We start from the raw sequence: 16,758 nt of genomic DNA, 5'->3' as shown, positions 1-16,758 counted from the left end.
GCGAGGTCAAGGCTGGAACCCTTGTGGGAGCTTGGTGGGTGGAAAGCCGTGGAGCTTGGCTTCTGAGAGCTTTACCCCAGTCAATGTGCTGTTGCTCAGGTCTGCGCCAGAGAGGTTGGCTCCTGCGCGGGTTGGCATGTGGGTGATGAGCATGCACAAGTAGAACAGGAGGAACATGTGCGACATGGTTTCGCCACATACCACTAAAGTTGGTGTTGGTGAAGGTTGTGCCACCACATGACACATTCGCCATGTTGGCTCCTGAGAAGGAAGATGTGAGTGCATATTTCTACCGCCCGGGAATGACAGGCAGGACGCGGGTACCAGACAAGTTGGCTTGCGTGCAATCAGCGTCAGTGAGGGTGGCCCAGGTCAAGTTTGCACCTGTACGATGCAATGAGCAGAGGATCAAGGAGGGTTATATCTCGGCAAGTGAGCAGCACGCACCAGTGAGGTTGGCTCTCCGAAGGCTCGCCCTCTGCAGCTCGACATTTGGAAGGGCAGCACCTGCTCGTTCAAGAGGCAGTGAGCAATTGGCCCACAGAGTGGGCGCAGTGCCTCCGAGATTGGTGTCATGAGCGCACCAGACAGATCGGCCCTGCGGAGGATGGCGCTCCTCAAGTCGGCACGCAGCATCACCGCTCCTGCGATGCCAGTCCCCGCTGCTATGAGCTCATGCGAAGCTTTTCGATGGAGGGTTGAGAGGTACCGGACAGGTTTGCCTCTCGGAGGTCTGCGTGCATCAGGTTTGCCTTGGTCATCTTGGCGTCTGGTGACCAGGAATGTCAGTGCGGGTTGCTCTCCACCAGGTCAAAAGCACAACTAGGCACAGTACTGGCGAGATTGGCTTGTCGCAGATCAGCATCCTCGAGCTGGGCTTCCTCCAGGTTCGCCCCTGTAGGGAAAGTGCACCACACCAACAACATCGTGAGCCCAAGTGCATCGATGATAAATGGGCTCGAGAGCAGCAGGCACGGACCGCTGAGGTTCGCCCTTCGGAGCTGAGCCTTCCCGAGCCTGGCCAAGTGCAAGTTCGCGCCTGCAAACACAACAACCCACAGCACAGACAGTTCAACCGAGCGCTCCTCCGCAATTTCCTTGGCTTGTTTTTCTGGCCCAAGTGCTTACCGGAGAGGTTCGCCCGGGTGAGGTTGGTGCTGGCCAGCTGCACCTCGCGCATATTCGCCCCTGCCCGCGCGTGCACCACGGAAGTGAGCGGCGCGCCCTCTGGCCTGCGGAAGTAGAAGAAGAAGCAGGAGGAGCGAGGGTACCCTCCAAGCAGGCCCCACGCATCACGGACAGGCCCAGGTACGTCCTACACAGCGTCGCATCTACCAAGGCACTCCCAATGAGCCATGGGTTGTCGGCCCGCGGGTGGTGGTGGGGCTTGGCACCTTTGAGATTGGCCCCGGTGAGGTTGCAGTCGGTGAGGGTGGCCTCGGTCAGGTTGGCCCACTGGAAGTCGACTCCGCGCAAGTCGCACCGAAAGAGTCTGGCGCCGGTGAGGTCCATGCCACACAGGCTCAACCCCTGCAGGTCCATCCCGCTCAGCTTCAGGGGCTTCGCGTGGCTCATCTTCTGCACCAATCGGACCAGGTGCTTGGCCTTCAAGGGAACGTAGGTACGGGCGCTACCCCCGCCGAGGACGGGCGGCACCACCTCCCCGCTCGACTTGGCCTGCACTTCGTCCTCCACCTCATCTTCTTCCACCAGCAGGCCGCCCACCGTTGAACTCGACATGGCGTCTTCCATACTCGTAGTTTGTTGTGCCGAATGCCTGAGGCGCGTGCTGCAGACCACAACGCACACGCAGCAATGTCGAAGGCACGTGCCGCGCACCACAAGGAAAATGCGGGAAAATAATAAATACTCCTTTTCTTAAGGTGGCGCTCTGTACAACAAGACGACTGTGGTGTCGTGATGGTGGTGATGTTCGTTCAGGATTCCTTTCTTACTGGTAGTAGGCAGAGTGCGGGTAGCTGTAGTTGGTGGAAGGCGAGGGGTGGTGCGGGGGCAGGTGGGCTGGCGACATGGTGGCCGGTGGCCCGTTCACGGTGGCGTAGGCGCCGCCACCAGGCATCGACGACGAGGAGGGACCGTAGGCGGGGTGTGAGGGGTGTTGGAAGCTGGGGTAGGGCGACGATGATGATGGTTGTTGAGAGGCCGAAGAGGAGGAGGTGGGGTGGCCGTAGGGAGAGGAGGGTACGACGGGAGAGTAGCTGCTGCTCTCCGAGGCGGAGCCGTAGGGCGACATGGCGGAGAAGCCGCCGCCGTGGTGGGCCGCTGCAGCACTGGCCGCGAGTCGGTGCTCCCGCTGCCGCTCTGCCCAGATTTCGTGCTGGAGGTCGGCGCACTGCAGTTGGAGAATCAAAATTGTGTCTTCGGGGTGCCCGCCTGAGAACGCACAACACGGAGTGGAGAGATCAGAACACAAAACGCCACCAACGCGACACAAAACACAAATCGCTGCACACAGCACACAGCACGCAGCGCAGCGACGGGCGTACCGTAGTCCATCTCGGCCTGAAGTAGGGAGACGAAGCGCTTGGTGGCGGCCTCAGTTTTGTTATTGATCGCGGCGCACTTGCTCTTGCTGGCCGTTTCCCACTCCTCGGCGTCGAAGGCCGGTGTGGGCGAATCGAGTGCGCTGGCGACAAGCGCGAGCCTCTTGAACGCGTCGCCTCTCGTCGCAAACGCCCCGTGCAGGTCTGGTGTACGATCGCCAACGTTAGAAGCCATCGTCATGCCCGAACGCCACATCGCCAAACGTTGTGAGCCACCACCACGTCAGAACCTCACAGCACGCACGCACGCACAACACGTAAGGGAGAGCACTTGCCTGGAGCGGGTTGCTGTTGCGGTGGCTGCTGGTGCTGGTGGTGGTGCTGCTGCTGCTGCTGATAATGCGAGGCTTGGTGCGAGTACGCCGGGTGATGTTGCTGTTGCTGTTGCTGCTGTGCCTGTTGCTGCTGTTGCTGCTGTTGTTCTCGAAACTCGCGCTCCTTCTGTTCCCAGGTGGGCACGGGGTAGGGCTCTCGCTTGACGTGTGACGTGGAGAGGCTCAGCGGCGCTCCCGTGTACGAGGAGGACGATGAGGAAGATGAGACGCTGGAGCCTGGCGGTATGGACGACCGCATTCCTCCCGAGGAAGATGGTGACGAGGGCACGTGTGCCGTGACGGGACGTGCGTAGGGCGAAGGAGAGGACAAGGCTGCAGTGGAGGGAGAGACGACAGATGAGGGGGAAGGCTGATAGAGTGACGCGGGAGAAGAAGGCACGGGCGTGGAGGCCGCTGGTGGCGGTGCCGATGCCCCCAGAGAATAGGGTGACGCGGCAGCCGCGGGCATGGAATAAGCGGCAGCCGGCGCTGCCGCTGGGCGATAGCCTGCTGCACCAGCACCGTAGGGCCTGCAAACGGCGACGATGCGTCAGCACAGGATGACACCATCCCGACAATCGAAACGCCAAAAAATGAAAATAAATAAATAGCAAAAGGGAAATCACGAATGGGAAGGGGCGAGTGAATGTACATGTAGGCAGAGGCATCAGAGGTCGGTGGGTGGGACTGGCCGCCATAGATCATTCCACCCGGAGTGCTCGAAGTGGCTCCTGGAATGCTCCCTCCACCGTAGCCGTATTGAACGCCCCCAGTTGCTCGCTGCTGCATTCCGCCAACCGATGCGGGAATGTGCCCGCTTCTCTGCTGCATTTGTTGAATTCGCGAATGGGCGGGTCTGCGCGAGTACAAAACCTCGGCTGCAGAAAATGAATGCGAGCCTCGATCAAATGGCCCTCGATCTTCTGATCGTTACGCAAAATAACAGAAACAAAGAAAATAATAAATAAATGCAATTCTGAGAACATTTTCGAGCAACGGAAGACAGAAGAGGCCATTTGGACGTGAATGGATGGAGAAGCAGGAGGTGGTTGCGGTCATTGTGCTGGACGAATCCGAGGAGGAGGAACTGGTGCAACTCGAAGTCCATGAGAGCGAACGAGCAACGACGGAAGGGTCGGTCGATCTCGATGGACTGGCAACGCAGCAAGTAGAGATGAACAGCAGCCGAGATGAGGATGAGGATGATGAGGCCTTCGCGCCTTGGCCGTTTAAACAACGAAACAAGCCACCTGCCACCACTTCGCGAAGTGCAAGTGCTGCCAAACCGAAGGCAGATGACTTCAAGGCGCTCGATGAGGAGGAGCTGCTGGCCGACCTCTTCGGTGCTGCAGATGACAATCGTTCCCAGAAACTCCGTAAGAAGAGGGCCGACGAAGCAGAGGCGCCGGCCCGAAAGCTGCGAAAGACGCGCAGCCGTGAGCGTGGCGTCGTCCATCCCAAGCTCAATCCGCTCAAGATTACCGGCGGCAACGCGAAAGCGAAGCCACCCTCGCCCGTGGCCCTCGACGAGAGAGGCGTCGAGGAGGAGGAAAAAGAAGAAGAGAACGCGCTGGAGGACAGCGTAGAGGACGTGGAGGGGGAGGAGTGCCCTCTCTGTGAGCAGCGGTTCAGCGCCGACCTGCTGCAGGCCCACGTCGAAGCCGAGCTCGAGCAGCGGAATCCCTCCGCCGCTGGCGGGCAACAGGCGCCGAGGCCGCAGCCACCAAGTCGAAGCGGTGCGGGTCCGGGCGTCGAGGGGGTGGTGCTGGACGATGAAGAGGAGGAGGAGATCGAGTGCAGCGGCGACGGCGGCGGGCCGGAGGGAGACAAGGCCGAGTGCCCGTTCTGCCAGCGACACTTCCGGCGCGGCGTGGAGCTCGAAGAGCACGTGCACCACGAGATGACCCTGCGCGAGAACGGCGGTAGCGGAGGGGCCAGCGGTGAGCAGGCGAGGCGAGGGGGCGCGGGCGAGTGTGAGGGAAGGAGGACGGTGACGAGGACGCGCCTGCCGCTGGTGCGCCAGAGCTCGCGGAAGCTGCCCTCTTCCTTCGGTGCCAACGACGCGCCGGCCGATGGCACTCTGAACTCCTTCTTCGCCAAGCGCGCTCCGGCATCGGCGTCGTCGTCTTCGTCTTCGTCGTCGTCTGGCTCGGTCGCGCTCGTCCCCGACTCGCAACCCGCAAGGTCGCAGAAGAGACCGGCAACGGAGGGCGGGGAGGAAGGCGCCGAGGACGAGGACAACTACGACGACGTCACCTTCAACTTCAAGTGCGTCTTGGCCTGCCCCTTGGCACATAACGAACGCGCGCAGAGGCTGATATTATTGCCTGTGTCGTGCGTCGTGCGTGTGTGTGCGACAGGCCGTTGTGGGCGACCCAGGAGTTGCCGTACGACTACCAGAATCAGTTCAACAAGCAGAAGAAGAAACGAGGAAGAGGAGCCAAAAAGCCAGCGTACGAAGAAGAGGAAGAGGAGCAACCCGTGGAGGTCGACCTGGTGGAGGAGATCGAAGAGGCCGCTACGCCCCCCAAGCGAGGGGGAAGAGGCGGAGGCAGGGGAAGGGGAACGGGACGAGGACGAAGCAAGGCAAGTCGAACGTCGTCGTTCTCGTCGGCAAGCAGCACCATCAAGAAGAAGAGCTGGCGTGGAGCACGAAGAGGCGGATGGGGGCGAGGCCGAGCCAAGAGGGGTGGTTGAAACCAACAGCCATCGACGCACCACTTCTTTCTCCAACACGCGCTATTTATTCGTCTTGCTCAAGCCAAGAGCGCTCTCAAGTCGCGTCTTCTTCAGCGTTCATGCCCTCATGTTGGCGTCAATATCCAGGTCCAGGTCATCGTCGTCGTGCACAGGCGCCGTGCGCTGTCCTGCACGCGGGGCTGTCGAAGGGGGTCAGGTGGGCGAGTGGAGAGTGAGAGGGTGAGGAGAACAGAGGTACCGGCGATGACCTCGATGGCGGCGACGCGGTGGAGGCGAGTGCCCAGCCACAGGAGCCACAACTGACGCCCCGGGGCGGGTCAGCGAGCGGAAACGGCAAGAAAAAGGTGATTGTGGAGGGGTAGTAAGTAGTGTGGCATACCGGGAAGGCAACGACGCCCCAGAAGAGCGTAGTGACACCAAACACGACCAGGAGGTCCTCGTTGAAGAAGGAGGCGATCTCGAAGGCGAAGGAGAGGAACCCGATGATCGCGATGACGATGCCCAGGTACGCGTGGCCCTTGCTGGGGAAGTCGGGCTTCCTCCAGAACAGGTACGAGGCACACAGCAGCGCGAGGCCCACGGCCAGGTAGATTGACGAGAAGATCCAAATGCTTTGGGCCTGCACCACCGATGATGAGAAGTAAAGACGTGGTCGGGGGCAGCGTGAAAGAGAGACAATTGAGAGACAGTTGAACTGACGCACCTGGGTCATGCGGAAGCTGATCTCAAGGGCGCTGTAGTTGACTTCATGACCCGCCTCGTAGTCCTTGACCTCTTCGGCCAGGTTGTAGGCTTCTTCATAAGCTCTGCATCAGCACGTTAGAATAGTCGCCCACGGCTGCTGTCGAAAGGCGGTGCCGTACCCCATGTCCTTCAAGAACTCGAAGATGGGGAGGATGGTGGCAGCCACAAAGGCATAGACCATGAGGTTCTTGGCCAGCCCCGGAGAGTGCTTGAAGATCTGCATTGACCCCGTTAGTGCACTCGTGGCTGGCGGCATGCGTGTGTGGTGGATTGGCCGACAGAGCGACAAGAAACAGGGCGATACCTTCTTCACGCACATGATGCTGTAAAGCGCAAAGAGGAGACCCTGTGGGCAACATAGAAAAAGAAGTGAGGCCAGCAAGTGTGAGGCATGTTCATGCCAGAAGGTGGTTGTCCCGGTCGCATACCGCGCACACGAAGAAATCAATGGCTGCATGGCACGTGACCAACAGCTCCGTTAGTTCCACAGTGGAACGCGTCATACAGCACAAGAGCACAAAGGCGAGTCGTACCAAGCAAGTAGGAGAAGGTGGAGCGCCTGTAGTCCCAGAGCTGCTTCAGGTACATTGGGTCGAGCTGAACGTTGGGCAGAGAGTAATCAACACCCAGTTCAATCAAGCATCCAAGGCCAAGGTGTTCCGGGGGAAGGGCGGTACCCTGGATTGGTAGAGCGTCGCATCATACCTAGAGGAAGGGAGAACACCATCGTCACCGCAGGTCTTGGGTAGAAGTGGAACAAGAGGGATGGGGGCGGTACGAAGGGTAGGTGTCGGTGGTCCAGCCAAAATAGAGGAAAACGGCAATGACCGAGGGCACCCACAACAAAAGCATAGCGATCCACGCGGCGTAGCTGCCACCCACTATTCTCACCATCTTCCGCTTGCCTCTTGATTCGTCTTCGCGTCTCTTCTCTTGCAAACAAAGCCGCCAGATCCAAACAAGGGAAAGTCATTATTGTTTTTTTTAAGATTAGTACCCCACCATTTATTTGGCGGTGCACCGATTAGAATACACAATGCTAACGATAGGTTACCTTCGACTGCACGACGGTACACCCACTGGGACGGTCATCTTATAGTTGGTTGCCGCACTCGGAACAGAAGCGGGCTCCATTCCCTGGATTACCGCACTGGGAACAGAAACGCGCACCGCTCGCGCCACCGCCTCCACTGGGGCGAGGCGCCGCGTTGACGGGCGTGTCACGAGACACGTTGGTGGCCCAACCTGGCGTTGCCGCTTGACGGTGCACTTCAGTGCCTGGACCCGAAGCCGTAGAGCCTGAGCATGAAATGAAGATATAACGTAAATCGTTACGATCGATGGAAATCTTGTTGGGGGCAAATTTCGTACCCGCTCGAACGAAGCCTGGCTGGACGTGGCCCGAAGGCGCGAACTTGCCAGCATCAACCTTGTTGGGTTGGTAGCTATTGCTGCCGGGACCGGCCGCCTGCACTCGGGTACCCTGCACGCGAGCCGACGGCAGCGCTTTGCCAGGGTCCAGCCTGTTGGGCTCATACCCCGAAGATCCTGGGCCGGCGGTCTGCACTCGCATAGCTGATGTGGGTGGTGTGGGGGGTGGGGATGAAGAAATGGTTTTGAGCAATTCGTGGGCCTCATTCATTCTGTAAAGTCGATTGCGTGTCCTATTGGCCACTTAGTTGTCCCATGCGCTGTAGAAAGGAGCCACAAAGCTTGACGTATTGGCCAATTTTACCCAACAAGTTCCTTTGAGGGTGTCCATCACATGGTGCCTGTTGCTTTATTGTCTGCATAAAGCCAGTCTCAGGAAAAGTCACACCAAGCAGTAATAGAAAAGTGCATACATTCCACTTCCAGCCTGCCACCAGATGAAATGTGAATTACAGTCCTTGCAGCAAATTGCAAGTTGAGTCAGTAGACTTCACAAACTTGGTTCAGAGATGAACTGGTATCCTGCCCTGATCCAAATATATGTGTTATGGCCAAACTTAATAGCCTCACCATGAGCTACAAGCCTGTGTTGTACACCTCTGGTTGTAACCTGTGGGATATTATGTGTCAGGGTGGGCCATCAGAGGCCTCTGTACAACTCTTCATGTCACTGTTGGTGATTGATTAAGGAGGTCAGAGTGCCCTTTTTTGTGGCCCCCAAGCCTTGCATTTGAGGTTCTGCCAAGGCTGAATACAGGCCAATATAGGCCTGACAGCTTTTGAAAAAACATGTTGTTGTTGCTTCTGCTGGACACTGTGAGGAATGTGAAAAATGATCCAGTTAAAAAAAACAAAATAATCACCAAGTTGGTCAGGTGTGATGGGAAGTTCTTGTGTCGCAGGGACGACCGTTGGCTGATGCCTGTGCGAGTGTGATCGGACCTCGGTACCGCAACCTGCGTGCTGTTGCCCCCCCAGGAAACACTTGCGTAAAGTACACATAAATTTTATGTCTGAATAATACACGCAGCACAGCGATTCTCGTGTGCACTGCCACCACCCGCCCTCGCTCTTTTTTACACTCCACGATCCGCTTGATGTCGTGGCGATGCTAGTTGCAGCCCTGGAGGATGTTGTCGATCCACTCCTCCCCCTTGTTGGCGGATAATATATCCTCCACGCTCGAGCCGCTGCTGCACCACATCATCTGAGCTTCCTCTTCTCGTCGCTCGTTCGCGCCCACGAACCCGAAGTCGGTGCCAAACGAGCCGTAGCCGTGAGCCGAGGGCATCAGGAAGCTCGAAGCGGCGTAGGGGCTGGTCGTGATCGAGAAGAAGGCCTCCACGTCGTCGCCCTCCCACACGCCCTGCTCGGCCGCCGCCGCGGCCTCGGCGCCGTAGGCGTCGATTATGTCATCGAACGAGCTCTGCGCTCCCTCTTCGAGCTCGTGCTGACGGTACGGGAGGTGCTGGCAGTGGTGGTGCTGGGCCGACACGCCGTCCACGACTTGCAAGATGGGCGGCATCCACTCGGCCGAGTGGGTCATCATCGGCATCACCGCCAGGGGTGACGATGACGGCGACGAAGAGTAGGAGAACGAAAGCGTCGGGGAAGAGGCCAGCTGGTCGCCGTCCTCCAGCGCCGACGAGGCGGGCGACGAGGGAACGGGCCCGGGCGCGGACGAGAAGTAGAACGAAGAGGAGGAAGAAGAAGAGCTTGACTCGTCGCTGACCGGGCTTGACTCGTAGGCCTGGCGGCGGTGGCGAACGGGCGAGGCCTGCTGCGGCGAAGAGACGGGCGATGACGAAGAGCCGACGATGGTGAAGGAGCTCGAAGAAGCCTCGAGCTCCTCCTCGTACTCCTCGTCGTCGTGCGCCTCGCTGCTGGGCTCGCTCTCGCCCATGCTGCTCACCACCACGCGTGCTCGCTCGCCGCCGGCCGCCAGGGCGATGGGCAGCAGGTTCTTGTACTGGTGCTTGGCCGCCCCGCGCGGTCCCTTCCTGCTCGACTGCACGCCCGGGAAGGCCCTGTAACCAAAAAACAAAACGAAAGCAAAATTAGCAAAAATGAAGATTAAAAATAAAAAATTAGGTCGAGACAAGATTTGGCACTTTGTAATTGGCTGGACGTGTCCAAACAGAAAGCAGGAAAAAAGCTCCTTGGACACAAGACCGCGAGGTCCGAGGCGCCACGTTGGGCGAAGGGGGGAGGGGGTGAAGGGCTGTGGGGGGGACGTACGTGCGAACGAGCTTGCCAAAGGCCGAGTTGGAGGTGGGCTCCACGTTCTCCGCCTGGCACATGTCGAGGTACTCCTGGAACAGCAGCGCCTTGGGCGTGGAACCGCCGCTGCCCAAGTAGTAGTTCTGACGCAGCCTGGACGCACAAGAAGAAGAAGAACACAAAACAAAGAGTGAGTTTAGATTAGATGAGACGAGACGAGACGAGCGAAAGATTAGGTCAGAGTGGAGGGAGCAGCGCGTACCAGTGAATAACGACGAGCTGCTTCTCTTCAGTGTCCTTCTTGGAGAACTTGGCGAGCTTAGGGTTCACGGCCGCGGCGACTGCCTTCCTCTTCATCTTGTGGTGTTGTGTCTTGTGTGGCGCTCGCTGGGCTGAAGGGAGTAGTGCGCTGGCGAGAGACAGTCAGTTCTGCTCGGTTCGCGTTTGTTTGTTTTGAGGGGTTTGAAAGAGTTCAACTCTGTAGCGAAGAAGACCAGGTGGAGACCGGTAGTGACGTGCTCTCTTCTCAGGCCCCCCTTTTGTTTTTCGGTGTCGTCAACACCGTTCTACCTCGCGACCAACCAGGCACACGTTGCTCTGTTTGCGCCCAATCCCGCCGCACCGCGCGCATAAACCGCTTTGCCCCGGCACTCCTGTCCCCTTGTGTGTCGGCTCGATGGAACGGGTGTCGAGGTGACGCGGCACAAAGAGGCGCCACACTGCAACGTCACCGAACAGAGGTCGCCGAAGGGGCCGAGCACACGGGCGCCATGTTAACGGGGCTCTCGCCGTGCGATTGGGTGGCGCACGGATACCCGTCGCCAAAGCGCCCGGAGCGGATGGCATTGGCTGAACCGGTTGGTAGGTCTACAGAATCCCAAGGCGCGTAGGTCACTGCAACGCTCCACCGTCGTCTCCTTGACCTCTGGCCGAGGTGTTCAACTCTCTCTCTTTACCCACGGCCGCCCTCAACGCGGCTCTTCGCCCTGCGCCATGGTCCTTGCGGCAATCCATGGCCCACCAACACCAGCACAAATACCACACATACCTCTCATATATGCCTGCTATTACCCTCGCGGCAGTGTGCGGGATCTGGCGTCATCAGGTCGACAAATAAGGTCTCGGCATTACCGAGATTCCGCGTTGCTCAAACAGGCTATTGGCTGCGTGGTTATTGGGCCGGAAGGACCCAATGGCAGGCCGCACTTTTATCTCGTGGACCAATAGTCAAGTGCAGCCTTCTTAAACCCTAGCACAACCGTAGACACGAGGCAGAAAAGGGAAGCACGCGATTGGTGCCACATCATCTTGCCGGGAGTTTTCGTCCCTCGGACTTGGGAGATACGGAAAGAGTTGGGGAAGGGTCGACACTTACGCGAAACCAGATGTCCGCGTTAATTAATAAATCATTTTTTGTCGGCAGGTAACGGTTTGGTCGGGTGGGGTATAAAACATGGTCTGCGCTGCTTGGTACTTTCGTCACCAAACCAAACCCAGACAGCTGAGTCGTTTGTCACCGTGTGGTGTAGAGCAAGCACTTCCTTCACACATAACCGCTCTCAACCACTCATATTTTCTATCTCTAGGGGCTTCTACTCTATCCTCTCTCGCATAATTATTTATTTCACCACCACTCCATCTACACACACGATGAGGATTTGCGTCGCCGACGGTGAGAGGGAACAGCACAAGCAGCTCATGGACAACCTCGAGCGACGACTTCACGCCAACCACATCGTCTTCTGGTACGCACCCACACTCTCTACCACCCAGCCAACCAACCAACGAACGTGCTAACTCTTTCGACCCTCTCCATCCATCCTAGGCTGCGAGAGAACTACATGGTGGGCACGTCGGGGTCGTTGAGCAAGCGCAGCGTCTACAACCACTACCTCAACGTCACGAAGCAGGTGACCAAGAAGCCGCTCATCTCGCCCACATTTTTCGGGAAGCTCGTCAAGCGCGCCTTCCCCTCGATCAAGTGCAACCGCAAGGGACCTCGCGGCCACACCAAGCAGGTACCCTTCATCGCCACCACCACCAGCTCAGCTGCCTCGTCTTCATGTCCGGACAATTACGCGGCAAAATGTCCCGGTGACCCTACAACTGTGACATGACACTTACAATGACATCTCTCCTCCGCCTCGCGTGCGTTGATCCACAACAGCACTACACGCACCTCCAGCGCATCTCGATGAACCAGGAGGAGGAGCGCGCGTTCCCGACGGGCGACGAGATCGGTCTCCTGCCGGACTCGCCCAGCGACGGCTCGGACGTGGGCGGCTTCATGGACTCGCCCTGCAGCCCCGAGTCGGCCTCGAAGATCTTCCTCTCGACCGGCAGCACGGGCTCGCTCTCGTTCGGCGAGAACGAGGAGATGACCTACCTCTCGTGTCTCATGCCCGGCAGCAACGGCTCGGCCACCATGATGAACCCGCAGCAGCACCAGCACCAGCAGCAGCCGGCCATGGTGTGCACCGCTCCGGCCTCGCCCGGCGGCACGTCGTCTCGCTCGACCTCGCCCACGTCGTGGATGTTCCTCTCCAACCCGGCTCAGCACTCCGATATGCTCGCCGACCAGCAGCCCGGCATGGAGCTCCCCGTCAGCTCGTCGTCGATGGCCGCCGTCTCGTCGCCTTCGTCGGGCTGCCTGTACTGCGTCGAGTGCCAGCAGGCGAGCAAGGCTGGTGTGGCCCAACCGGCCCTCCACGTCACCAACATGCCCGCCGTGGATGATGCGGCCTACATCAAGCAGGAGCCCCTCACCTGGCTGCCTGAGGAGATGACCAGCCCCGCCTCGTCCGCCGAGTCGTCGTCCGTCTACATGGCCCAGGCCTCGTCGTGCGGCACCTACTCAGCCTACCCGTCGAGCGGCCTCGAGCAGCTCCCGCTCTACGTGACGATGCCCGCCGGCCTCACCAACCCCTCGTCGCCTCCCTCGGTCGAGATAGCCTTGCCGCTCGAGGACGACTGGACCGCCTTCCTCATGGACAACTAGAGACTCGGCCTTCGTTGTCCGACCCCCGAAATCGTCGCAATTGCGCTGCTCTGCGAATCGACGAACAACCCATCTGCCACATCTATCTACCCACGTCCTCCGAATCTTTCTCTCGATCTGCTCCGTCACCACCTCTTCGGTCCGGGACTACGAGATCTCGAATCATGGTTCGACATCGATCCGACATTCGACCATCTCGACCCGACCTGTACACACGACGGCGGCTATTATTTATTCGCGATATTCTGCTCTCCCCTCTATCCTCTACACTCAGTTATTTATTTATTGTGGAGACCACCGACGACGCTCGAGCGAACCCACGCCCTGGGCGGCTAGCCTTCTCGCGCCTACCGACGGAGACCTCCGACGACACACTCGCACTCGACGACGCCCAACGACATCGCCCGATCCCTCTCACGCGATCGCGACTTCTCGTTCCGGCTCTCGACTCGCCTGTCTGCCTCTCGGCTCTCCTTCGTCTCGCGCGGCTGCTGCTGCCTACCCCAGGAACCCCGGCCCTCGCCTACGCCAAGGCGTGCCGGGGTGTACATACCTCCGTTCCTCGCGACGCGGCTCTCCACACCCCGGGGTGTCCCAAATGGGACGCCCAACCAACCCCACCCCACATAAGTTATTTATTTATTGTCGGGTCGCGAAGTGTCACCCTTCGCCCTCCCGGCCACTTGTTGTAACATCAGTCACGACCATCGAGCGGAAGAAATAAACGCATCTCTCGCTCCACCCCTTCTCGTCCCTCTTTCTTTCGCGTCTTCCACCATTTACCAAATTCGTCGTGCAAAACTTTCCTAAACCAGAGCCTGGCCGAACATTTGCTATGCGAGTAGAGGAGGAACAAGTCGCACGAACTGCCCAAGCAAGACCTTCACGTACACGGACTCAAGGAGAGAGAGGCTCTGATGTCGTCGGAGAGCCGCATAGCGCAGTTCAAAGCGGCATTGGGCAAGAAGGTACCCGTGGAGGAGGCGAAGACGCAGGAGGAGCAAGTGAAACCACCCTTCTCAGCAGAAAGTAGTAGCGCGTCACAACAATCCAAGAAGAAAACTCCAGCAAGGCGAGGGGGCAGGACGAGGAGGAGGAACGATAAGGATGAAGAGCTGGCGCGCACCTCCGCACTGAAGCGATTCGAATACCAACCAAAGACTGCCGAGCAGCGAAGCAGCAGTACTTCCCCCCCATCCCCTCCACTTCCCACCCGGGTTGACGCGCACGCGTACTTGGGCAGGTAAGCCCCCAGTTCAAACTGTCGCTGGAACCGAGGTGTTCCTTGAAGAGAAGGACAAGCTCGCCGAGGAGCGGAGGAAGATGATCGATTCGGTGGTACAGAAGGTGATGAACAAGCAGCTCAAAGACAAGGGGTTCGCAAAGGAGATAACGAAACGGCCAGCGAGCAGCGGAGATGAAGGAACAATGGACGCCAGCGCTGGGCATCCTGAGCCAGTTCGCGTACGTTGCCCAACCCTCCAACGCTGAGCAACTCTTACCTGAGGCTGATCCTATATCCATCCCCAGCCACCCTCCCTGCCCAACACGTTCGGGATGTTTAACAACGGCAAGCGATCTAAGACAGTTGAGGCTGCGAGTACGTTCACCCTGCTTGCTGCGGGCCTACACTCTTACCGATGGGTGTGTTCAAAGAGAGACCTCGGATCAGCCTCGCATTTGACGAAGACGACTTCTTCGACAAGAGCAAGACGATTGTCTGCGGTACGGACCTCTCAAACTCCTCCTGCCATGCCCTCATCCCTCTTCACCGCAACAGATACCACTTTGGGCGTCTCGGCCCCACCGAAGAAGAAGGCCAAGTCAACAGTCGCGTGTCAAGCAGCCACACCCCCAAAGAAGGCCAGCAAATCCTTGACGTCAGGTGCTCCTCCTTTGCGGCCTGTCCGTGATCGTGCCAAAGAGCCAACCTAACGCGCTCCCCGAACGACTCAGAGACCATCGGCGTCGCAGATCTGCTCGAGAGCTGCCGACGGCTGATGGTTGAGCAAGACAAGCTCGTGCACGCTTTCGAAAACGAATCAGCACTCCTGCCTTCCTCCGCCGAGATCAGCGCAGCCATTGAGCGAGAGTTAGAATCCTCCATCGGCTGGGTAACCTGTTCTCTTCTCGCTGGGCAGTCGAACCATCTGGCTAAACATCTGTGTCGCAGGTCGCACAGACGAACCTGCGCCGATCGCAAGAGCAGATGCCTTACGGCTGGCAGAGCACCCACGCATGGTTCTCGCTCCCCAGGCGTAGCCCTCGGTCTACCCTGCAGGACTCTCTGCTATGGACCGAGTCTGCTGGTGCCCGAAGTCCCGTGGTCCCGCCGACGCCGAGCCACCGGTTCATGTCTCCATCAAGCTCGGCTCGACCCCTGCTTGGGTCTTTCGGTGGTCCCTCGAGACTTGAGCGAGGTGAAGATGGCGGCGAACCCGCACGCCTCACGTTCAAGACGAGCCCGCAGCTTCTCCTTTAGACGTCTCGAGAGAACGAAGCTAGGTAGGTAGACCTTTACAAATAAATAGAGCCCCATCTGCGTCCCTCACTGTCGGGTCGATTGCTCATCATCCTCCCCCGCCGCAGGCCGTTCGCTTGGCGCTTGGTGCTTGTCCTCTTCCTCTTCCGTGTCTTCAGAGTCGTTGCTCCCCTTCTCCTTCTCGCTTTCGCTGTTCGTTCCCGCGTCTTCAGGTTCGTTGTCCGCTTCCCACTTGTGTCCCCAGCGCTCGTCCTCACCGATGAGGTCCTCCGCGTCGTCTTCGTCGTCCGATCCCAGGAACTGCTCCAGGTCGCTGTCGCTGACAGCGCCCAGCGAGATCTGCTCCAGCGACTCCTTCACTTGCGCGCCTGACGAAGGAAGTCATGGAAGCTGTCAGCACTCGCACTGCTGCGCAATGGCACCATGGCGAGAGGGCAGGGGGCTTACGTGGTATAGCTTGTGGTCCGTATTTCTTGAACTCCTCCATGGAGTGTCTGAAGGCGGCCTCGCAGGCTTCCCGGTACTTCCTCTCCTCCTCTTCGAGCTTCTTCTTCTCTCGTTCCTCGCCCTTTAGCAGTTCCTTCTCCAACTGCTTCTTCTTCGCCTGCATCTCCTTTTCCAACCTCTGGAGTTCGCCACTGTTGTCGATGGTGATGACGTTATTGTAAAGTGAGCAAACATGAACGCAACCCAGACAAGTCACGACGGAGGCACGACCACTACGAACCGTTTGATCTGGCGGTACTCCTCGAGCTTGTGCTGTTGGGTGATCTTCCACCGTTCGAGCTCCAGGGCCTCCACTTCGACGTTGCGTTCGGCGAGCAGCACCTCGAGATTGTCGATGTCGTCGCAGATTGCGCGTAGGGACTGCTGGAAGCTGGCCAGGCCCTCCAGCACCTTGGGCAGGGTCCACAGCTCCTTGTACAGGGCGTTGATGGCTCGGTACTGTGCGTTGCATCGCTCCAGTACTGGCCGAACCCTCTGGTCCGTCGTCTTCACCACGCAAACAATGAGCTGGCTCACGACACGGTGCAGACGGTAAGAGTGGAACCAGGTACCTCAGCCTGCGCGGCAAGAGTGACCTGGTTCTCGTGCATCTGCGCCAAGAGCCCTTCGTAGCTTTGTGGAAAGAAAGGTCAGTCGTGAGAACAACACCCGCGGGTGTCGTGGCAAGAAGGTACCGCTGCAGCAGATCAGAGCCAGCGCCTAAATTGATTCCATTCTCGTGGTATGAATCGGTGCCGCCTAGTGTGGGCAAAAGTTGAATCGAATGGGCGAGCGATTCGGTAGTTGCCTTGACCGTTG

General features: G+C 58.7%; 8 protein-coding genes across 8 annotated transcripts; 2 read left to right on the top strand and 6 right to left on the bottom strand.

Moving 5' to 3' along the window:
- Positions 1-6: 6 nt before the first annotated feature.
- Positions 7-1,740, bottom strand: ACA1_287660 (pentapeptide repeatcontaining protein; the record flags this gene model as incomplete). Its single annotated transcript, XM_004367765.1, has 9 exons — positions 7-122; positions 325-384; positions 448-507; positions 585-644; positions 710-769; positions 836-895; positions 980-1,039; positions 1,129-1,188; positions 1,395-1,740. The coding sequence occupies 9 exons, from the start codon at positions 1,738-1,740 to the stop codon at positions 7-9; spliced, it is 882 nt and encodes a 293-aa protein (XP_004367822.1).
- A 211-nt stretch (positions 1,741-1,951) lies between these two features.
- Positions 1,952-3,709, bottom strand: ACA1_287650 (uncharacterized protein; the record flags this gene model as incomplete). Its single annotated transcript, XM_004367764.1, has 4 exons — positions 1,952-2,394; positions 2,508-2,708; positions 2,822-3,408; positions 3,531-3,709. 4 exons carry the CDS (start codon positions 3,707-3,709, stop codon positions 1,952-1,954), a joined length of 1,410 nt encoding a protein of 469 aa, XP_004367821.1.
- A 199-nt stretch (positions 3,710-3,908) lies between these two features.
- On the top strand, positions 3,909-5,575 carry ACA1_287640 (uncharacterized protein; the record flags this gene model as incomplete). The annotated part of the gene is made up of 2 exons (XM_004367763.1): positions 3,909-5,146; positions 5,239-5,575. The coding sequence occupies 2 exons, from the start codon at positions 3,909-3,911 to the stop codon at positions 5,573-5,575; spliced, it is 1,575 nt and encodes a 524-aa protein (XP_004367820.1).
- A 99-nt stretch (positions 5,576-5,674) lies between these two features.
- ACA1_287630 (uncharacterized protein) lies at positions 5,675-7,216 on the bottom strand (the record flags this gene model as incomplete). The annotated part of the gene is made up of 8 exons (XM_004367762.1): positions 5,675-5,745; positions 5,817-5,877; positions 5,958-6,197; positions 6,282-6,384; positions 6,442-6,539; positions 6,627-6,668; positions 7,000-7,027; positions 7,101-7,216. 8 exons carry the CDS (start codon positions 7,214-7,216, stop codon positions 5,675-5,677), a joined length of 759 nt encoding a protein of 252 aa, XP_004367819.1.
- Positions 7,217-7,415: 199 nt separating this feature from the next.
- ACA1_287620 (uncharacterized protein) lies at positions 7,416-7,895 on the bottom strand (the record flags this gene model as incomplete). The annotated part of the gene is made up of 3 exons (XM_004367761.1): positions 7,416-7,459; positions 7,493-7,621; positions 7,694-7,895. The coding sequence occupies 3 exons, from the start codon at positions 7,893-7,895 to the stop codon at positions 7,416-7,418; spliced, it is 375 nt and encodes a 124-aa protein (XP_004367818.1).
- A 969-nt stretch (positions 7,896-8,864) lies between these two features.
- Positions 8,865-10,330, bottom strand: ACA1_287610 (RFX DNAbinding domain containing protein; the record flags this gene model as incomplete). Its single annotated transcript, XM_004367760.1, has 3 exons — positions 8,865-9,780; positions 9,992-10,126; positions 10,236-10,330. The coding sequence occupies 3 exons, from the start codon at positions 10,328-10,330 to the stop codon at positions 8,865-8,867; spliced, it is 1,146 nt and encodes a 381-aa protein (XP_004367817.1).
- A 1,293-nt stretch (positions 10,331-11,623) lies between these two features.
- ACA1_287600 (RFX DNAbinding domain containing protein) lies at positions 11,624-12,971 on the top strand (the record flags this gene model as incomplete). The annotated part of the gene is made up of 3 exons (XM_004367759.1): positions 11,624-11,718; positions 11,799-11,991; positions 12,141-12,971. The coding sequence occupies 3 exons, from the start codon at positions 11,624-11,626 to the stop codon at positions 12,969-12,971; spliced, it is 1,119 nt and encodes a 372-aa protein (XP_004367816.1).
- Positions 12,972-15,519: 2,548 nt separating this feature from the next.
- On the bottom strand, positions 15,520-16,550 carry ACA1_287590 (uncharacterized protein; the record flags this gene model as incomplete). The annotated part of the gene is made up of 4 exons (XM_004367758.1): positions 15,520-15,821; positions 15,901-16,091; positions 16,181-16,446; positions 16,512-16,550. The coding sequence occupies 4 exons, from the start codon at positions 16,548-16,550 to the stop codon at positions 15,520-15,522; spliced, it is 798 nt and encodes a 265-aa protein (XP_004367815.1).
- Positions 16,551-16,758: the final 208 nt, after the last annotated feature.

Source organism: Acanthamoeba castellanii, assembly GCF_000313135.1.
Source record: "Acanthamoeba castellanii str. Neff unplaced genomic scaffold scf7180000084777, whole genome shotgun sequence".
In the NCBI taxonomy this organism is placed as follows: domain Eukaryota; phylum Discosea; order Longamoebia; family Acanthamoebidae; genus Acanthamoeba; species Acanthamoeba castellanii.
The sequence above is the reverse complement of the archived record's forward strand: the minus strand, read 5'-3'. Positions and strand labels throughout refer to the sequence as shown.